At 40.6% G+C, this 22,152-nt stretch overlaps 3 protein-coding genes across 6 annotated transcripts in view; 1 reads left to right on the top strand and 2 right to left on the bottom strand.

Moving 5' to 3' along the window:
* Positions 1–3,441: 3,441 nt before the first annotated feature.
* On the bottom strand, positions 3,442–13,293 carry adprhl1 (ADP-ribosylhydrolase like 1). The gene is made up of 7 exons (XM_052126480.1): positions 12,925–13,293; positions 6,845–7,009; positions 5,587–5,712; positions 5,365–5,505; positions 5,167–5,294; positions 4,913–5,045; positions 3,442–4,575 (listed from the first exon to the last, which is right to left on the bottom strand). The coding sequence occupies exons 1-7, from the start codon at positions 13,136–13,138 to the stop codon at positions 4,418–4,420; spliced, it is 1,065 nt and encodes a 354-aa protein (XP_051982440.1). The 5' UTR covers positions 13,139–13,293; the 3' UTR covers positions 3,442–4,417.
* A 297-nt stretch (positions 13,294–13,590) lies between these two features.
* On the bottom strand, positions 13,591–21,935 carry dcun1d2b (DCN1, defective in cullin neddylation 1, domain containing 2b). 3 transcript variants are annotated; one of them, XM_052126488.1, is made up of 7 exons: positions 21,828–21,930; positions 19,205–19,421; positions 18,961–19,129; positions 18,144–18,274; positions 16,790–16,872; positions 15,335–15,431; positions 13,591–15,237 (listed from the first exon to the last, which is right to left on the bottom strand). In XM_052126488.1, the coding sequence occupies exons 2-7, from the start codon at positions 19,377–19,379 to the stop codon at positions 15,158–15,160; spliced, it is 735 nt and encodes a 244-aa protein (XP_051982448.1). In that variant the 5' UTR covers positions 19,380–19,421; positions 21,828–21,930; the 3' UTR covers positions 13,591–15,157. The 3 variants fall into 3 exon arrangements, with proteins under 3 accessions (XP_051982448.1, XP_051982446.1, XP_051982447.1); XM_052126486.1 differs by lacking the exon at positions 21,828–21,930 and adding an exon at positions 20,428–20,482; XM_052126487.1 differs by having other exon boundaries at positions 13,593–15,237; positions 21,799–21,935.
* tmco3 (transmembrane and coiled-coil domains 3) overlaps positions 21,855–22,152 on the top strand; it is a 17,389-nt gene continuing 17,091 nt past the window's right edge. Inside the window, exon 1 of one of the 2 annotated variants that reach the window (XM_052126432.1) lies at positions 21,855–21,983. The gene's annotated coding sequence lies outside the window, so the exon portion shown is untranslated. Of the gene's footprint in view, positions 21,984–22,087 lie in introns of those variants that run through there. The other variant, XM_052126433.1, reaches the window with a different exon arrangement.

Below are 22,152 nucleotides of genomic sequence, written 5' to 3'. Positions count from 1 at the left end.
CTTGCATTGTTGTGTTGGTGGTCTCTTTGGGTGTAGAACATCTGAATGATGTGCATTTGGTTGTGAAACATCAAAAATATCGATTTTCCGTTCCGTTCCAGAGTTGCACCATTCTTGCGGTTGGTCTGTCTCTTGGTTAGTCGTCAAGCACATGTTTTGCTGACAGGCTAATGTCTGAACGGGAGGAATTATGGATTGAGCGAATGTCCAAACGTCAGGGAAATGACCGACTGGAGCCACAAGCATCTGATGAGGGTTTTCCACCATTTCAGCTCCATTCTGATGCTCATTTCCAGAGTCTTCTTCCACTATAACACATGAGGATAGGAGCTCCACGCCAGTGATATCATCAATATTTGGATTCTTCATCTGTGGATTGAAGGCCTGACTCTGTTCATCTGAAAGCACCTGTCTTTCAACATGATGTGAATCTTTACTGGCTGTAACCATTAAACCTTTGACAGGTTTGTCTGAAGTTTGACCTGTTTGTGCATCGGTTGATTCAAGTATAACCGCAATGTTTTGTTTCTTAGTCTTATATTTTCTGCTTTGAACTGTCACTAGAGTCTCAAACTTCTTCATTAGACTGGATAACACCGGCCCGTTGCATGAACGCTGCTTTTGTGGCCCAGATGACTGATGTTTTATTGCTCTGTTCTCTGCTGCTGCCAATTTGGCCACCATGTCTTGAACTCTGGAACTCTGTCTTTTCATCCCAGACCTTGAATCAGAGCTCCAGCCCTTTAAGTCTTTAATTTGTCGTGCTTTGATGATCAAAGAGCCCACTTCCCGTCTGTGTGTGATTGCAGGCTTTGGTGTGTTCTTCAGAAACTTGGATCTGAGGAGTTGGAAGGAGGTAAGACGAGGAGTGACGTTGCATACAGCTCGCCTCGTCTTCTCCGGAGATGCTGTGAGAAGGTTTGGTCGTTCCTGGGTTTGGTAAAGCAGGAGACTTTCCAGAATATTCCGGAGGACTGGATACGTCGAGCGATCCAAGATGAGCTGTTTCAACGTTCTGTTGATGTTCACATTTGAGCTGATGTTCCTGATATTCACATCTTGATCTCTGTGGAATAAAAGGTCTTTCTGTGTACAACACCATCATTAACAGATTACAAGTACTTTATTTTTTCAATTAACAAGGCAAAAGGATGTTATTTTGTTGTAAGAAATGATCACTGCGGTGTTTGTCAAGTTGTGCAAGTGTTTAAATTGTATTGAGAGAGATTTAGATGTAGATCAGGCAGCGGATGTTCTGAATCATTAACGAGGTGTTTCTATTATTAACAGTTTTCTTTTATTTTTTCTCCCCAATCTGTAACGCCCAATTCCCAATGCGCTCCAAGTCCTCATGGTGGCGTAGTGACTCGCCTCAATCCGGGTGGTGGAGGATGAATCCCAGTTGCCTCCGCGTCTGAGACTGTCAATCCGCGCATCTTATCATGTGACTTGTTGAGTGCGTTACCATGTTACCGTGGAGACGTAACGCGTGTGGAGGCTTCACGCTATTCTCAGCGGCATCCACACACAACTCACCACACACCCCACCGAGCGTGAGAACCACATTATAGAGACCTGGAGTCTGGGAAGCCGTGGAGAATAGCGTGAAACCTCCACACCATAGATACCGCTACGTCTCCACGGTAACGCGCTCAATAAGTCATGTGATTAGATGCGCGGATTGACGGTCTCAGACGCGGAGGCAACTGAGATTCGTCCTCCGACACCCGGATTGAGGCGAGTCACTACACCACCACAAGGACTTGGAGCGCATTGGAATTGGGCATTACAACATTGGTCTAAATTAGTCTAAATTAACCTTTAACCTCCGAGCATATAGGCTAAACATGCATAAATAATACAACTAACTAACTCTTTACATAAGTGTTAACATAAATACTGGTTAATGTGATTTATTGTGGTAACTATGTAATTGTACAGCACTTTGGTCTACTGTTGTGGTTTTGAAAGTGCTTTATAAATAAAGTTTGAGTTGAGATAAATGGGTTTTTCAGCATTTTAAGCTGGTCTGATGCTAACAAGCATGATAAATATATTTATTTGTAATTATATTAATGTCAATTTATAGGGCTGGGTAAAAATATGGATTTTACGTTGATTTGCAGTCTTCATTTGACCGATCTCAATTATTAAATCCCAAGATTGATATTAACTCTATGCGCAACCCTCTACAATGAGTAAAACACTCACATATGCTAATTTCACATTTCAAACTGTTCTGAGACCAGTGCAGACAGACAGCACACTGGAGGTTAAGTCATGCACTAAATAGGGAGCAAGGGAGCATCCTATATCTCTCCTATAACTGTTCTGAGATCAGTGCAGACAGACAGCACACTGGAGGTTAAGTCATGCACTAAATAGGGAGCAAAGGAGCATCCTATATCTCTCCTATAACTGTTCTGAGATCAGTGCAGACAGACAGCACACTGGAGGTTAAGTCATGCACTAAATAGGGAGCAAAGGAGCATCCTATAGTTCTCCTATAACTGTTCTGAGACCAGTGCAGACAGACAGCACACTGGAGGTTAAGTCATGCTCTAAATAGGGAGCAAGGGAGCATCCTATATCTCTCCTATAACTGTTCTGAGATCAGTGCAGACAGACAGCACACTGGAGGTTAAGTCATGCACTAAATAGGGAGCAAGGGAGCATCCTATATCTCTCCTATAACTGTTCTGAGATCAGTGCAGACAGACAGCACACTGGAGGTTAAGTCATGCACTAAATAGGGAGCAAGGGAGCATCCTATATCTCTCCTATAACTGTTCTGAGACCAGTGCAGACAGACAGCACACTGGAGGTTAAGTCATGCACTAAATAGGGAGCAAGGGAGCATCCTATATCTCTCCTTTAACTGTTCTGAGACCAGTGCAGACAGACAGCACACTGGAGGTTAAGTCATGCACTAAATAGGGAGCAAGGGAGCATCCTATATCTCTCCTATAACTGTTCTGAGACCAGTGCAGACAGACAGCACACTGGAGGTTAAGTCATGCACTAAATAGGGAGCAAGGGAGCATCCTATAGCTCTCTATAACTGTTCTGAGACCAGTGCAGACAGACAGCACACTGGAGGTTAAGTCATGCACTAAATAGGGAGCAAGGGAGCATCCTATATCTCTCCTTTAACTGTTCTGAGACCAGTGCAGACAGACAGCACACTGGAGGTTAAGTCATGCACTAAATAGGGAGCAAGGGAGCATCCTATAGCTCTCCTATAACTGTTCTGAGACCAGTGCAGACAGACAGCACACTGGGGGTAAAGTCATGCACTAAATAGGGAGCAAGGGAGCATCCTATAGCTCTCTGTGCAGTTAAGTGCGTTCACTCCTAAAATCTGATCATAAGTTCAGTTTCAGGCTGCAGATGATGTTTGGACACTCAATGATCATCAGTTCATAGATTCAACATTTATAATGTTTTATTTGAACATGATTGACAGTGATTGGATGATGCTGGACGTTACTTTCAATCTGAATTAATTATGATCATTTATGATTAACATCTCATGAATAATCAACACTCCTGCACACATCATAAACAATATTAAAAAGCTAATATGTGACCAAAATTATGAAAATCTAGTGATGATACAATAACATTTGTTAAGTTAATATTTTCCTGATGTATCTAGTTCGCTGTATAATTAATAGCATTAACTGAGAACTCATTTATTTTTCAAAATGGACCTTTTTAATGAATATGAACTGGAATGAAATTGAATTGAGAGTTTGTAAATCGGAATCGAGTTGCATCAGATCTGGAAATCAGTATGAATACTCAGCCCTATGAGTATGCAGAACTCAAAGCCTCAATGCGGCACAATGAAGAGTTTAGTGCCCTCTCGTGTAAGTCATGTGTAAAGTCATTCAGACACCTGAGATATGCTGATAACTCAACATTTAATGGCTGTATTGAATGCTCACAAGTCCTTCTGGTTCACCAGACAATCACAGTTTTGTCATTTATTCACATGTATTCTACTCATAATCCTTTCAGCCATTTAAAGTCAACATGAAACATGCACAACCTATCTGTACTCCTGATGCATTTCTGACTGAAACAGGATATTCATCGAGGAAAATGGTTTTATTGAATATTTGAAAATGCATTTATTTGGATCTTTGTACGATTAAAGGAACGTGCATTAAGAAAGTATATAGTTTGATTTGATGTTGACTTTAAGATCAGCTGCGATGCAAACCTTTAATAAATGTGGGATTAACTCTCAGTGTGTTAATACACAGATGAAGTGCCAGAGGAAACTAGATAAAGTAAAGTAGTGCTGATCAGTCTATGAATGTTCTGCTGCAGCAGCATGTGGAGACGTGCCAGTGCCAGTGCCAGTGCCAATGCCAGTGCCAGTGCCAGTGCCAATGCCAGTGCCGGTGCATTACTTCTCTGCAGCTGCGGCTCTGAACAGTTTGGCTCCAAGATCTTCCAGTTTCTCTCGTTTGTCCAGATCCTGATAGAGTCCAGCAGGGACCTGATTGAGACCATAGAGCAGCCCATACAGACAGCCGGCGATCAGACCTGTCGCACTACCCTCACCTAAAACATCAGCACATCTCTTATAGATATACAGTATATACATATATATTATACATACACTGCTCATATAGAGACCTGTTAACTCTAAACTCTATGGATCTGCCTGCTGATCCAAAGGGGGCGCTATATCGTAAAATGTTAAAGTGTACGTATATATAAGTCAAGCATATGAGGTGTCATCGGAAAGATTAGAATCTGAACTTTTCAGCGATAAACATCACTTCTGCGTTCATGTTACTTAAAATAACAAAATAAGACATCAAATCATTCACGTGGAAAATTAGCGTGACTCATCATCTTATTATGGGGAACTTGTTGCACATGAACGGTTCCTCACCTCCGTGCAACATGGCCCGTTTGCACAACTCCTCCCAGTTTGATCCCGCCGCGAGCAGAGCGTCATACGCGATCATGGGTGCGTCGTGACCTCTGCGCCCCGGACAGCCCTCTGAACTCCAGCGCTTGTACACCTAACGAGAAAACACGGAGAGAACATTCCAAAGTGTTTCACTCCGGTTCTAAGTGGTTGCTTACTGGACCAAGCCAAAAGAGTTCCTGATGTGTGTGTGTGTGTGTGTGTGTGTGTTTCACCTTATCGGTCTCTTCAGCATCATAGTGATCAGGAAATACAGGTTTGTTCTTCTCGGGCTCCTCTATTCCTCTCTCTTCAAGATAAAACTGCCACTTTGCTTCAAAGTAAAACCACGTCTCATGATATTCTGGACAGCAGGAAAGAAAACATCAGGGTTGTATTTTCTCTTGAGAATCTCAAAGAGAAGTGATGTTCACCTGCCGTGTGTCGGATCGTTTTCCTGCAGTATTCTTCGGCCTTTGGAATCACCGTCATGAGGTCACGACCCCAGTTCACCACTGGCTTACCCTGAATGGCGTATGATGCAAAGAGAGCCGTACATAGAGATCCCAGAAACCCTACAAAGATACAGTCTCATTAGTATACGAGTGCTACAGTAGAAGCTCTTTATGTGTTGCTTGAGGGAGTCGTTGAGGCACCTATAGGGTGATTGTGGGTCATTCGGCCGGTTTCAATGCTCACTTCGACTAGATTATCCAGCCGCTCGGGCTGCCAGTAACGCATGCCAACACACATCGCCTTAGTCGCCGCTCCGTGACCAGAACCTTCCGGTGAACAAGCAATATACACAAGTAAATGTCAACATGAAACGGCATGCACAACCCATTTTACACATGCACAACCCCGTACTGTATTCATTTCAACTCGCCCATCCAAAAATCTGGGTTACAGTGAGACACTTACAAAGGCGGGTCCATTAGGGGGCGCAACAGCACAAAATAAGATTTCGCTTAAAACTTTAAAGTCTCCGTAAACATAAGTCAGGCATATGAGGTGTCATTTGAAAGCCTAGAATCTGGGTTTTAAAGAGATAGCCATCAATTTAGCATTATGTTACAAAAAATAACTAAAGGGCTGAAAACATGTATAAAAGTCCTTCATATTGCACATAAATGGACAATTCATATATCAAATGAAAGCTCTCATTCTCAGGAATGTGCCACAGTTCAAAAGATTTTCAAAAGAATCACAAAGTGAAATATGATTTCTGTAAGACATCAAATACAAACGTCTTGTTTATGCGCCGATAACTGCTGCTGTAAACCCCAAATAGCTAAACACTTTATCAATCATTTATATGAACTGTCCGAACGAACCGATTCAGTTAAATGATTCAGTTTTCCCAGCGCTACATGAGAGAGAGAGGATGGTTTAGGCTGTGTGGGGCTCAAGTGAATCAGTGAATCATTTATGTGAACTTGTTCATTTACATAAACCATCCAAACAAACACGAGGGAATCGTTTATTAAAACTGGTTAATTTATATGAACTGTCCGAACAAACCGATTCAGTTGAATGATTCAGTTTTCCCAGCGCTACATTAGAGAGTGGACTGTTTAGGCAGCGTGGGGCTCAAGTGAATCAGTGAATAATTTATGTGAACTAGTTCATTTACATAAACCATCCGAACGAACCGACTCACAAAAATGAATCAGAGTTCAAATGAAGTGTTTTGTGACTCTACAGCGCTACTCACTGGGAAATGTTCATTACTGGAAAACAAACGACACTGTTGTGAAAATATCGGAACTACCGTCACGCTACTGAAACATGTAGTTAAGTTAGAAGCGTCACTACTTTTACTTTGTTACTCCTCAACACTGGTTTTCTAATCAAATCTGTGCAGAAAATGCCAAGGAGAAAAAAAATAAGTCTTCAGACCTGTTTATAATGTACCTTTCTCATTGAATGGTGTGTGCCAGGCTAACAGGAAGTTGTTTGGCTTGAGGTTCACACATGTTTCGACAGTACTGGGGTCTGGAGCTCGACCCTGCAGACACACCATGACCTCCACATACAGCCGAACCAGTTCCCTGTACAGATCCTCCAGACACCAGTAATCTGAACAACACACATGACATCACATCAGATGCTTTGCTCATGAATATTAATGCGAGATGTTTGGCCAGTAGTCTTATCTGACCGCTTACTGTTTTTCAGTAACTTTTCAAATATCGTCAACAAGTAGGGGGGCCTTAAACATGTCTTAAACAACCTTAAACATGTCTATGAATAGGTCTATTCAAGGGCGTAGATTTGGCCTGGAACCCCCCCTGGAGTCTACGCCCCTGGTTCTAATGGTTGCCAGTGAATGTGTTGTGGTTTCCCTCCACACTAATACATACTTGTGTGTTTCTAAACACACACATTTTCATGCCGTCACGCTGCTTGACTATGTGTGGCATTCTACACGAGTAGTCATATGTCAGGCAGAGTCTGATTAGTGTTTATGTGAGCCGGATGGATGGCATTCTGTGGGCATTCTGTGGGCATTAGTGCTCCTCGGGGACCTCAACAGGACCATCATCAGACATCTCGTCTTTCTAGTTGCCAAAACAGATGAAGGCCACATGGATTAGATGTAGTAGCAGACTGGAGACTTTGAAGAAGATGGGAGGGAACACAATTATGAGATGTTACTCGGATGATTATGTCTAGTGAACTCCTGCAGGCTCCACACGATCATTGTGCAATCAGTACCAATGACCAATGCGGACAGAACACCGTATTAAAACACTCTTGATGTGACCAGTATAGTCTGATTCCCAAAGAATGAATCACATGAGTAGAATTCCCATAGAGTCAGTAAAAGCACTGGATGATGATTTAAAGTCATATATGTGCAGTAGATAATGTGTCATTTGTATTGTTTACATTCTGAAGCTGACACGCTACATGTGTCCATAACATGCACCGATTACACTCTGTTATTGTCATTTATGATGACACTGATACTACTGCAAACACAGGTGTATAAAAGAGTTTTAATGGACAGAATACAAACAAAAGAATGATTAGAAGAGGGGCACAAGTTTTCGAAATGTTCGCCCAGACAAGCTGTTCGGAACCACCGAAACGAACTTAAAATCACCTTCTTTTTGGACAGATTTTGTTCTAAATGTTGTTATACCTTTTTTCTTTCATATGTATTTGTATAGATTATATATGTACTATATCTGGGACTTTATCGTATCGACACATACGGCGCATCCAGTGTTGTCTGATTCCAAAACAAATGATTCTAATAAGCAGGTTCTTTTGAATCTCCAGTTCACGGCGTGAACAGTGTAGTACGATTCCCAAATGAATGATTCTTATGAGCCGGATCTTTTTAATTAATCAAAAGCATACAGCTCATCCAGTGTTGTTCGATTCTTGAGCAAATGATTCTAATAAGCAGGTTCTTTTGAGTTTCCAGTGTAAACATTTAAATGTGATTCCCGAATGAATGACTCTTATGAAGCGGCTCTTTTCAATCTACAGTGTGAAACACACGGTGTGAACAGTGTAGTCCGATTCCCGAATGAAGGACTCTTATGAAGCGGCTCTTTTGAATCTACAGCGTGAAACACATGGCGAGAATAGTGTAGTACGATTCCCGAATGAATGACTCTTATGAAGTGGCTCTTTTGAATCTACAGTGTGAAACACACGGCGTGAACAGTGAAGTCCGATTCCCAAATGAATGACTCTTATGAACCTGCTCTTTTGAATCTATAGCTTGAAACACGGTGTGAACAGTGTAGTCCGATTCCCTAATGAATGACTCTTATGAAGTGGCTCTTTTGAATCTATAGCTTGAAACACACGGCGTGAACAGTGAAGTCTGATTCCCGAATGATTGACTCTTATGAAGCGGCTTTTTTGAATCTACAGCGTGAAACACACGGCGTGAACAGTGTAGTCCGATTCCCGAATGAATGACTCTTATGTGACCGCTTTAGACTCTGTAAACAGCAAACAGATAAGATGCTTTCTGCCTGTCAATCATCTTATTCGTTCTCACATTATTGTAGCTGCAGTGAATTATTGGGGCTCAATGCCATATTTATGAAATGTTGTTCATAACAGTTGACAGTTGAGGGCGCTATTGTGCATTTGTTGTTTTTGACAACCGTTACTGCTCCTGACGGTCTCAATATAACTCATTTGGTATCGTTGGAGGGCGGGGTTTTGGAAAAGGGGGCATGGCTAAACCAACAGCTCAGTCTCGCTGAAATCGTTTAAAGCACCTGTAATTTGACCTAATCCAACTATATAATGTTGGCTCAATGAATATGACATGAATTTATTTATTTTCTCTCCAATCTGTAATGCCCAATTCCCAATGTGCTCCAAGTCCTCGTGGTGGCGATTGAGACGTCAATCCGCGCATCTTATCATGTGACTTGTTGAGCGTGTTACTGTGGAGACATAGCACGTATGGAGGCTTCACACTATTCTCCGCGGCATCCACACTCAACTCACCACACACCCCACCGAGAGCGAGAACCACATTATAGTGACCACGAGGAGGTTACCCCATGTGACTCTACCCTCCCTAGCAACCGGGCCAATTTGGTTGCTAAGGAGACCTGACTGGAGTCACTCAGCACACCCTGGATTCAAACTCACGACTCCAGGTGTGATAGTCAGCATCAATACTCGCTGAGATACACAGACCTTCTATTAATTTGCTTGTTCCAACCAAGTGTGCCGCACAAGCCCTCAAAAGTGAAGCCAAAACGTCTCGATCGCCCCCCGGTGGCTGGTCCTAGTATAGGTCATAAACCCCGCCTCCCCATGTTATTCAACGGGACGTGAGACCAACTAAACAATTAAATTACACTTCACATATCTTTTTTCCAAAGATAGTTTTTGTCATTTACTGTCGTTTCTATCACGTTGATGTCATTTCAAGTGTTTGTTTTCAAAATAAGTTTGTTTTTAGTTATTTGATGCTATAAAAACGGTGCTGTGACATCATGATTGACAGCTGTGATTGACAGGTTCTCTGAGCGAAGTAGTCACTGAAGCACCAACTGACTTTTTTTTTGGGATCTTCGGAGGACTGAGGAGATTGGAGCTTTAAATTTAATATCTAAATTTCTATAATTAATTATTTCACACCATCATAAGTCAAAAGTCAAAAGGGGCGTGTGCTTGCGATTGATTCAGCGAGAGTGAGGGCGGGGCCTTGATTTGGCGGCTTTACTTCCTGCTCACTACTGCGCAGGTCTGGTCCCGAAATCGCAACTGCGCAGACTCAAGTCCCAAGATGTCAGCGCCATATCAGGACACTGGCGGCTTCAGTTCTCACCAATGGAAAAGAGCGAAGGGGCGTCGGCCATCTTTTTTTACAGTCTATGGTTAAAACTTGTCAAATTAAATCGGGTAATGAAAGTGCACTGAAAGAATCATTAATGGAAATTCCTTGTGATTCCCGTCTGTACTGAGAGCACACAGGAGTGACTCATCAGCTGTAGTTTGGTTTATTTGTGGTGGTTTTGTTGGCAGTCAAATGGTGCTGGAATGTGGATAAGAAGTGGATCCCTGTGGCTGTCATCACGTCTCTTATGAGGATTGTAAAGGGCTTTGAACACAATCCGCTGAGGAAGGCCATATTGTCCCGGCAGCAGGACTCACTATTGTTTGCGCTGAGGATCACATTCACTCGTGTCTATTTTAGGCCTGACGGTCCTGGCGGCTTTATGGTCAGGAGTGAAGTAGCTGCAGTTAATGTCGATTTAACATGCCCAGAAATGACGAGATGGGATACAGACGGACTGGGATTCTCACTGATGTCTGACTGGATCACTAAAGCTCGTGTTATTCATGACACTCGTGGAGATTATCATGAGGGCATAAGAATACAAATGGACCACACGGTACTGACTGGCCCAAAGCTGGATTCTGGTGCTGCAGTTTGGAAGATGAAAGGGAAATGTGAAAGGAAAGCATCCGTGCTATATTATGAGCACTACATATATCAGAGGGAGTTAATGAGGGATGTCATGGCCAGAAGAGCTTTAGTACGGATTCATAGCTATTCTGAGAACCAACTCAACCAGCTACAGCTAACAAATGCACTTTATTGCCAAGTTTATAGATGTCAACAAATATAATCCCAACATACTTGGACAAGTGTTTGGAAAAGTCAGGATGGCACTTGATGCAATGCCGTTCACTTGAGAATACAGAATATGTGAGTGAGGAGGTGTTCAGGACATTATTAGGGACGATTTCAGTCACTTTTATTGCTCATCACTGAACGTGAATGGTGACTACTGTTCTGCAAAGAAATCATACGTTTAAGCAGGTTTTGAACAACATGAGGGTGAGATTTCACTTATAATTTCACACTCCATATTTGAGCCATCATGACTTGAGGCACAGTGTCATTGTGTCAGTGACTGAACATAAAGTTGCATACGGAAGTGGATCATTTTTGGGTGCAAACATTAAAGGAATGTTCCGGGTTCAACACGACACGTTCAATCGGTAACATTTGTGTCACTCGTTCCTCCTTTTCTTTAAATGTGTTCCAGTGAGACACTTACAATGGAAGTCAATGGGGTACATTTTTGGAGGGTTTAAAGGCAGAAATGGGAAGATTATAATTTTATAAATGCACTTACATTAATTCTTCTGTTAAACTTGTGGATTATTTGAGCTGTGACGATGTTTATGACTTTAAGCTCTGAAGGTGTTTTGAAAGATTTCCTGTTTCAGTGACATACCCCCAAAAAATATCAAGGAGGGTTAAGTGTTTGTATCATTGTAAAGAACACTTTTATGATATGAAAAAAATTATGATATAGATTCTGATAAATACTGAGACTCTCAGCCTAAGAAACTGATTACAACATTACAAATATAATGTATCATAGTGTCCAAAAACATCTCCAAACAAATAAAAGATAATAATTGTACATAAGAACTAATTACACATGCAAACACAACAATGACTAAAGGTTTGCATAGCATGCACACATGATTTTACTCATGAGATTTCACAGAATGAGTTTCATTCTGTGTCATTTGAGTCATCATTGAGTCTGTGTCGTGTATTTGGCGCCATCTCCTGGTGGTCATATGTAACATTGTGCTTCATGTGGATTATCTAATGATCTGTACATCTGATTATCTTGTGTGTGGACTCCATTGAAAGATAATCACAGACTCTAAATAATCATATGTGAGATTTTATGTTCCGTTTATATTTTGTGATGTTATAAGTGAAAACGCGGCATATAAGCAACACTAACATAATTGTCAAAGACATATATTTAGCTGTTACTCGCTATATTTTCATCAGTGAGTAAAACAAATAGTCTGGTTGTATTTTACTCTTTAAGAGCTTTAAAACAATATATGACACATGAATATTTGATCAGTTTGATGTTTTTACTGACTGCAATAATATGTGCAGTGCAAGATTATTAATAAATTACATTTCTGATTTATCTGCAGATTTCAAAGCACTTGTTCAGTTTTGGTCATAATGTCACATGCACTGGAAAATAGAGCTTCTAAACTATCAAACAATACCGATTGTGTGATGGTCAAGACTGAATTTATTCATATTTTGACGATTAGTTGTTTTTCTTGCTGGAAATATCTGAGCTTAATGGGTTAAATTTACAATGTTACGTTGTCATGGCAACAGAGTTGTATAATTGTCTATATCTTCACACAGATGTGGTTATTAAGTGATTTAATGACAGTAAAATCATGTTAACACACATATTGTTTATGTCTTGTGTCTATACTTTTGAAACAGTATTTTAATGTGTACAGATTAAACCCCATTGACTTCCATTATAAGTGTCTCACTGGAACACACATTAGTGCTTTTATTAAAGAAGAGGATGAGACTAAATTAATTGTTTTGTGGTAATCAACAAATGCAGTCGATTGAGCTGATCTTGTCTCCTTTTCCTTGTTCTTTTTAATCCAGTTCTTCCAAACTCAATATTTCAACAATATTTAATTACCTGTGACAAGCGCTTCAGCAGTGGTCATGTGCATCAAGGCCCCGTCACTCAGGGGCCAGTTATCCGCATCTAGTTTCAAGGCTCCAAGACCTCCGAGATCTGCGAGTTCCTTCTGGATCTGTGTCCCTGAGATGCACGATTCCCAGCGGCCTTTCCGATACCCCAGAGCATCTCCCACCCCTCCAAGAACCATAGCAGCCTGGAACTTCTCCATGATGGGTGCCGAAGACCCTCAGACCTTGAATGAAGCTCCTGAAGCGGTCCGACGTTGACGTGACCTTCTCCAAGTGCTTGAAGTCCACAGACACAACAGCTGTGTATGTTTGGTGCTATACCAGCACTGGATTTACAAGCCCAGCCCTCTGTTTACTTGACATGGTGTAATGGAGGGCTTCTCTTCTGAGCTCACTCCAGACGTTATCAGCAGGCCCAGCGATCAGATGTCTCCTAAAAAGGCAATGCCCATGGCACCAGGGTAAGAGCGGCTCTGTCATCTGTATGAGGACCACTTGTATCACCCCTCCCTCAAAGATGGGAAAGAATGGCATATTACAGTCCCAGATGACCGCCAGTGTTAAAAGACCATCCCAGAGGGAAGAGGTCATCACTGGAGATCCACTGATCTCGTACGTCTTTAAGTCATGAAATCAGAACTGAGGCTGTTTACTTGTTTAATACAGATTTCTATTTTTATTGTGGACAATTCAGTGTTGTATGTTTTTCTAAAGTTTGTCTTTGTCATGTTTTTTCCCCATCAAAATGTAATAAATGGCTCCATCTTCCTTTACTGTTGACATCATCAACCCTTCGTCCAACCACCCGACTCCAACCTGACATGTGACACCAGAGATTTCAGCAGCACAACCACTGCGGTCTGATTCCCGAATGAATGACTCTTACGAGTCGATTCTTTTGAATCTACAGCACAACAGATGCCGCGCTTCCTACAGAATGAATTACTTTTATCAACCCGTTCTTCTAAGTGAATCAGATAACACGAGTAATTCATTTCTCATGTCTGACTAAACCCAACATGACTCGTTTTGTTATTATGAGAGTAATTAAAAGAATCGTTATTGGACCTGGAATCATGAACATGAACTTGGACTTAAATGTCCGCTTCAGCGGGTCTTCAAATGTTTTCTTTAAAGAGTGAAATGTGACAGTGGACGTTTGGTTGTTTTCTTAAATAATCTTTATTTACACATGTATTAATACTGATTTAATGAGCTGAATTGAACCGTACTTGACTTAATAGTCAAAACAACACCTCGATGTGATGAACAGCACACAGGTACAGTGAGACGGGACACGGTTGTGTATAATGGAAATAATCGAACCCAATCGGACAACCTTAGAACTTGGTGGAAACGTGGAGTAACAGCAAACACTAATGTGATCTCTAGACAACAAACTGAATATGATGGGTTTGAGTTCTCAAACGGGACAATTACGGATACTAGCAGAACCGACAGCTCTGCTCGGATTCTTTGACATTTATTTCATTGGATTCTGTAGGATCACGTGAGTCGTGAGACTTGCCGAAGAGTAAAAACAATAAAAGCAAGGATGAGTTATGCAGCTTAAATGTGGAAAAGCAAATATGTTAGTCCATATAATACATGTGTGTTACAGTAACTCTTGCGGTTCTGCTGCTGGTGTGTCGCTACATGTTACATCACAACTCAACATCAAAGTGATTTCCTCATATTTGACCCCTCAGTTAAAGGGCATCTTCACATGGACTCAAACAGTTTGCTTAAACCTCCAAATAAAACACAACCATGACATATGAATCATCAATATGACACCGAGAAATTAAAGCCAATCTTCCTGGTTCCTTTTTTTTTGCACCACATAACAAAATAAACCACACATGCACAATCTATTCTTCTATATAATATATCGACCATCATGGGCTTCAACATGCTACTGACTGACATGAAAACACACGTCCGTCGTGACACGTATGTTAGTTTCCTTTGAGGTTTACACGCTTTAGATTGAGGCTAGATAGTTTTCAAGTTTCCTGGTCAGGTCTGCATCACCGTCGCCCTCTAAAGGCATGGCAGAAGAAGCACTCTGGGTTTTTCCGGGACAGTGTTGTTCAAACCCTCGCACGTTTTAAAAGCTCTCCGTTTATTTTAAACATTCTTTTCGATTTTTTTGCCTTTTTATTAAAAGAAGTTGGCATTGAGGGACTCCACCGCCCTCTCCGAGAGGCAAACAGTCCTTATAGAGTCTGGTGATTTCCTGCCGTGACGATCGGCCGTGCAAATTCCACAAAGTCATCGATCAGGACCGGCCATGCACCTGCAATGTGAAAACACAAACCGTCAGTATTCATTCTTTCATCTGGGAATGGAATCTTTTGAGTATTTCCTCTAGTTAAATGTGCAAACAGACTCACCCTCCTCGTCGTAGTTTGACATGTCATCTTCAATCATATTCCCAAAGTCTAGAAGCAGATTCCACGTGTCTTTAGGGATGGATTTTTTGTGATGCTCCTGTGATGATAACACATATGAATCTAATTTAATTCACTGAATTCTATTCTTCATCATACAGATTAAGGCCTGCAGCTGACTGCAAAGCTTTTCTTAATTTAACCCTTTAAGATCTGGGGGTGTTTTGAAAGATTTCCTGTTTCAGTGGCATACCCGACAAATCAATCAAAAGTTCCAACATTACAAATATAATGTATCATAGTGTCCAAAAACATCTCCAAACTAATAAAAGATAATAATTGTACATAAGAACTAATTACACATGCAAACACAACAATGACTAAAGGTTTGCATAGCATGCACACATGATTTTACTCATGAGATTTCACAGAATGAGTTTCATTCTGTGTCATTTGAGTCATCATTGAGTCTGTGTCGTGTATTTGGCGCCATCTCCTGGTGGTCATATGTAACATTGTGCTTCATGTGGATTATCTAATGATCTATACATCTGATTATCTTGTGTGTGGACTCGTTTGAAAGATAATCACAGACTCTAAATAATCATATGTGAGATTTTATGTTCCGTTTATATTTCATAAAGTTAAAAGCGAAAACGCTGCATATAAGCAACACCTGTATATGTGTAACATATGTCAAATGCATACTTAGCTATTACTTGCTATATTTTTTCTGTCAAGCTTTCCAACGACATATGACACATGACTATTTGATCAGTTTATTGATTACAATAATATGTGCAGTGCAAAATTATTAATAAATGATCAAAACGCAACATTTCTGATTTGTCTGCAGATTTCAAAGCGCTTGTTAATGTTTGGTCATAATGTCACATGCATCAGAAAATAGAGCTTCTAAACTTTCAAACAACACCTATTTTGGTAAAAAAATATTCTCACGGGCCGCTGGTGGTCCAGGCCAGCCCATTCAAACTTAAAGGGTTAAGAGTTCTCTTACAACTGGTAAGAAAATCAGTATGTGAACACAATGCTAGACAAACTCTTTGTCTTTGAACCAACGGTCCACCTGGATATATATTGTCTGTGACGTCATTTAACTGTGTTCAGAGTGTTACGACAGTAAGTCAGTGTGTGGATGCCATCTGCTGTAAACTGACACCTACCCATCACAATTTGTTTAGTTTTTTTGCGTAATAAAAAGTTGTTTAGCGTAAAACATGTTGAAGATTAGCGTACAGGCGGTCAATTCATCAAGTGTTAAGTATAAGAATAAAAAACGGTGCTACTGTAAATAGCGGGCAGTATGAAAACTCTGATTCAACACCCTGTTGGGGGTGTTGCCAAATCCTAACCCTACCCCTAATCTCATGAATTGGAAATTGTGAATTTCACCAAATCCTGCTATGATTGGTCCAGTTAGTTACTGAATTAACTTACCCGCAGGAAAGTGTTCCAGAGCTCAAGAAACTTAAAGCGGCCGGTCAGAATGAGATTCCAATAAGCCACAGCCATCTCTAGATCTGACGGAGAGAGACAGAGTTACAGGAAGTTATGTGACAATGTGCTTCAGCAGTAATGGAGATGTAAACAGAATAATCATGCCCATGTTTCCCTAACAACAGAACAATTGTAGCATCCTACATTGCGGCCGTATGCATTGTATTTGACAGCCTGATCTCATGAAATTGACGTGACAATGGCAACATTTTTGCAAACCAATATGATGCGTTTCATTACACGTTTGGCTGCAGTGTCCCAGTGAAATGTCCACCAGGGGGCGCCAAAAGTCAAGTCATTTTTATTTGTAAAGTGAGTGAAATGTGTCATAATCAGTCGAATAGCACTTCAGAATCTCACCGGAAATAGTAGGGTAATCCGGGTTATTTCTCGCTTACTGTTTTATGAATACTGAGGATTCTAATATAACACAATACTCCATTGACATAATATACAGTAGGGAAGTATGGATATTGGGATGCAGCTTTGTTGTTGCCGCCATGTGTGCTCCTTGCCCGCCCTGATTAGTGCTATTGTCCCATCTGTTCTCTCTTACGACTTGGCTTGTTCCTGATTCATTGCTGGTTTGCCTTGGGATCTTGCCTGACTCTAGGTATTCCGTTTCCAGTTCAGACGGTTTGTGTTTCCCTGTCGCTAGGTACTTTCAAGTGATAATTTTTTTCATGGAAATGTACGCAAAAGATCTTACTACTCCTTGAAAGATATCAGCAAAACAAGTGTCCTGAGATATCTCACCGGTCTCTGTGACCGCTTTAGACTCTGTAAACAATAATGATGCTTTCTGGCTGTCAATCATTTTGCGCGTTCTCCTAGTATTGAAGTTGCGGTGAATTATTGAGGCTTAATGCCATATTTATGCCATGTTGTTCATACCAGCTGTCAGCTGAGGGCGCTATTGTGCTGCTTTCGTTTTTGACAACCGTTTCTTCCCATGTTGGTCTCAGTAAAAATCATTTGGTACCTTTGGAGGGCGGGGTTTTGGAAAAAGGGGGCGTGGCTAATCCAACGGCTCAGTTTGGGGATATTCTAGAATGGCTAAAATCGCTTACAGCACCTTTTTTCACTTCCTTTTTTCAATTTTTCCAGTTTAGTTATTATTAAGGATTCTTTCACTATCTCAGCCCAGCATTTGAGTCTTTATATTTGTTTGATTACTAACGGAAGATTAACGAAATGATACAGAAGATTATGACATCTCTAGTTAGTCATGAAAATGTGCATTCAGGCTCTTTAAACCTTACTGTGATATTTTCCATGAATGTATAGCACTCACCTAAACCCTTCTGACCAGGGTTCTTGGCAAAGCTGAAAGTGAACTGATAGAAGTCTCTGAACTTTCCAGAATCAATCAGCTCTTGTTCTAATCTGGGCAAAATTAACTTCAGTTTCTCTGGACTGTCACAACTAGAGAGAAAAACACAGCAAAACAGAACTTTAAATACGACACAGTAATATAATATATGAGGGTTAGGGTAAAATGACACATTTCACAAAGTGAGTTTCAGTAACATCTTGGGCTTTCTGCTGTAATCATTAGACAAAGTCACCTTGAGCAAAAGGGTGAATCTCTAAACAACATGTCCAGGTCACATTTCACCCACAAAAGTGCATTTCTTTCAAGTCTGTTAGTAATTCTCAATACAGGAGCGTACTCTTACTGTAACTATAAGCATAATGCGCTCAGGAGAAACAATAACAACAGTAGTACATTAGTTATTAGTTGTAATCATAGGCAGAAATCGCGGGGGGTCGGGGGGATTGGGGGTCAGGACCCCCTATCTGAGGGTTGTTCCCCCCCTACAATCTCATTAAAATATGTGTATTGTAAATAATATAATGATATATTCTTAAAATAATTGTTTAAGACATAAAATAATACAAATGCAAACGGGGCAACAACAAAAAAAACCCTTGGTGTCCCCTTCAAAAATTGCTCTTGAGAATTGTTATGTTTATTGTCCCCCCCAACATTTTGATGAAATTTTCGCCCCTGGTTGTAATGATAAATTAAAGTTGAATGTGTTCACATGACCGCACGAGTTGTCGGCTATTGAGTGATTCAATTGTTAAAAGTAAATGTCACATCTCACCCCAGCTCAGACATGCCGTCCAGGAACTCTTTCCGGCTGAATTCACACTGTGTAGCCGCTCTGAACTTCCACGCTACTACTAGTATACTCATACTGGCGGGGTCAAGCAAGAGGTCATCACAGAACTGCTGGATTCCATCAATACCGATCTTATTCTCATCATGAGGATCTGCGGGCAGAGAGCAGCACATAAAAACACTCCTGACTGTTCACCTGCGCTCTCCGCGTGCTAACAACGGCTCACCTTTATATCGGTTATACAGCTGTTCCAGCTTCTTGCGGTCTACTGAGGTTTTCATGGATTCTCTGTAGTACAGATCAGGGTTCTGGAAGAAGTTATCAGTGGCCAGCTCTAGTTTCCAGTCATGGTGAGTCAGACAGTAGACAGCGATTCTCTCCGCAGACTGTGTGAAGGACATGAACTGACGAACCTTATCCTTCTGAGACGACTTCAGTTTATGCTGGAGAGAACAACATGAGCAATGCATGAGACACACACACAGGCTGCGTCTCAAAACCTAGTGAGCTACCTACCTAGACAGCATATTCACCTACCTAGCGGAGCACTCTCTTTCAAAATATGTCACTGTCTTGTAGGACTTTTTGGCTCATTTCAAATCTCATGTAAATCAGTGGTTTTCTTGCATTGTCTGTTTTTTTTAATAAGCTGATTTTTGGCGGTGTGCATGTAAACACACTCATTGCTTGTGCTTTACCCCATGTGCCAGACACTTTGGATATACGCATCTGCTGAATGGATACATGTATAACCGTAACACAATAATATAGTTTCTCATGAGGTGGTATAGTAACTTTGACTATTGTAATAATAACCATGATATTTTGGCACAAACTATGGTTACCTGGTAGATTTTTGTAGGACTGTGTGACATTAAACATATATTGAAAAGTGTCAGGACTCATGACACCTGTTAGCAGCAGGTGAGCTTATAAAAATCATATGCATTTACATTTCTGAATATTATTATTATACTGACAAGTGATCATATAGCATAGACTTATTGCACCTTATTGCCTTTACAAATAGTACTGCATTTTGTACAGAGAATGATACACACCATGCTACTGAATAATTACAATATTCACCAAGGTATTAACGTGGTACTTCAAACAATACTGTAGTATTCTAATAAAGCACGCGCAAACAATCAGGGCAATACTTCTATAGAATATCATGATACTACTAGTACATGACCGAAAACATGGTTTTACCATGGTAGTTTTTGTAAATGTGCAGAGCTTTATGAAGGGGTGAACAGTTCAGTAAAACAGTTCAGACCTGGTTTGATTCGGAGGCACGAGAGCGGAACACCTGACCTAACACCTGAGCTGTGACAATACCACACAAGCGCAGAAAGGATCTCTGTTTCGAGCCATCAAACTGCCCCTGGGGCAATAAAAATAGCTAGTGCCCCTTGTGCACGAGGGTTTACGTTCATCACCTACCATCTTTACCCCGCGCCGCTTCAACTACTCCATCGCAAGCGGATCTGTGTGCGCGCATGCGCAGAAAACAGTGGCGCTCTTGAGGACTCTGGGAAATGTAGTTTTTTCTAACAGTTCCGCAATTGTCAGCTGACTACTGAACTGGTCATATTTTTAAACGAGCTTGATGATATCATCAAGTTGGTAGGTATTAATAATTACAAAGCAAAACAATGATATTGTGTGAATGAGTCGGGGTAGACTATTAAGAATGAGAATTAAGAATACATTTAATATTAAAATTCAATATTTTGTATAGTATTATATATATATATATCAATTGACTCATACCTCCTTTTCTTAAGAATATTACAACAAATGTGTGTGTTCCAGTGAGTCACTTCCAATGCAAGTCAATGGGGTTTAATCTGTAAACGTTAAAATACTCACTCTTTCAAAAGTATAGACACAAGACATAAACAATATGTGTGTTAACATGATTTTACTGTGATAAAAATCACTTACCGCATATGTGTGAAGATAGAGCCAATATTACAACCGTGTTGCCATGACGACGTACAACGACAGTAAAAACTTTGATTTTAACAACTTTACAGTCACATAATACACAAGATTTTACAGAATAATTCATGTAAGTGGTTTTATAAAACTATACGCTTCACTTTTCTGCCTTTAAACCCTCCAAAAATGGGACCCCATTGACTTCCATTATAAGTGTCTCACTGGAGCACGTATTTTTGCTTTTTTTATTTATTTATTTTTGAGAAAATGAGGAACGAGTCGAAATTATTTTAACATTATTATTTGAATATAATTAACATTATGACATAAATGCTGTTGATTGTTGCCATGGTTTTTGTGGAAAACTAATTATTGTTACTGATGGAAAGCTACATTTTCTTTTTTAACTAAAAGTAGTGGCTAATACTTTAAATTTTATGTTACTATGGTTACCTATGATGAAAGGGAACACAAGGAGTAACTGAAAGACTTTTCTTTTGTAATTCTAATGATGATGATGATGATGATGATGATAATAAACGCCTTTTGTAAAAGCGTAGTCTTTACCTTCCTATCCGGAATAAAACTACAATTCCCACATCACACTGCGCGGTTCTATTTTCAGACGTTGAAAGCTAAAAACAACATGACTAAAAACAAAGAGTGAACGAAATCACAAGTAAAGACCTAAGTGACTCATTAAAGCACGAAGTGGTCAAATGTTTCTAAATCTTCCGCAAACTTTCAGAAAAGTTAGTATGTAGTATGTAGCATGTAGTATGCGCTGGGCTAGTGTTAACACGGCTCGATGTCCGACAGCAGCGTCCAGAAGCTCTCAAATGACCCGATCAGCACATGTAAACTCGTTACCTGCTCTGGGAACGAAACGCGTCTCTCACCGGCAGCTGTCACGGAGTTTTTCGCCGGTTTAACGGCGGTCTCTCGTCAGTGTGCACGCGCCGCGCTGGTGCTCGCGGTATGTGGCGTCACAAGAGCGCGATTGTTTCCTTCATTTACTGACCAGTTCAACCAGTCCACGGCGTTGCGTTTACCAGGTATGAGTTAATACATTCTTTCTGTTTAATAGCGTTAATATCATATACAGTGTAAAATACAAAATATACCGGCAGCATGAGAACTAACCTACGGGACTACATGAATCCCGGAATGACTGGATTACATGAACACATCCGTGAGGCGTGTTTACCTGAATAATCTACGTGG

The sequence above is a fragment of the Xyrauchen texanus genome, chromosome 5 (assembly GCF_025860055.1).
Source record: "Xyrauchen texanus isolate HMW12.3.18 chromosome 5, RBS_HiC_50CHRs, whole genome shotgun sequence".
Taxonomy (NCBI): Eukaryota; Metazoa; Chordata; class Actinopteri; order Cypriniformes; family Catostomidae; genus Xyrauchen; species Xyrauchen texanus.
Note: the sequence above shows the minus strand (reverse complement) of the source record. Positions and strands in the feature narration are given on the sequence as shown.

Excerpts from the sequence above, each read along its gene's own strand:
- adprhl1 (XM_052126480.1), bottom strand. The coding sequence starts at position 13,138 with ATGGAGAAGTTCCAGGCTGCTATGGTTCTTGGAGGGGTGGGAGATGCT. Across the intron at positions 5,506-5,586 it reads GACCCACAATCACCCTATAG|GGTTTCTGGGATCTCTATGT; the intron begins GTGCCTCAACGA and ends GTATCTTTGTAG. Across the intron at positions 5,046-5,166 it reads ATGCTGAAGAGACCGATAAG|GTGTACAAGCGCTGGAGTTC; the intron begins GTGAAACACACA and ends TTTTCTCGTTAG.
- dcun1d2b (XM_052126486.1), bottom strand. Across the intron at positions 15,432-16,789 it reads TCTGGAACACTTTCCTGCGG|GAGCATCACAAAAAATCCAT; the intron begins GTAAGTTAATTC and ends TTATCATCACAG. Across the intron at positions 15,238-15,334 it reads GTCAAACTACGACGAGGAGG|GTGCATGGCCGGTCCTGATC; the intron begins GTGAGTCTGTTT and ends TTCACATTGCAG.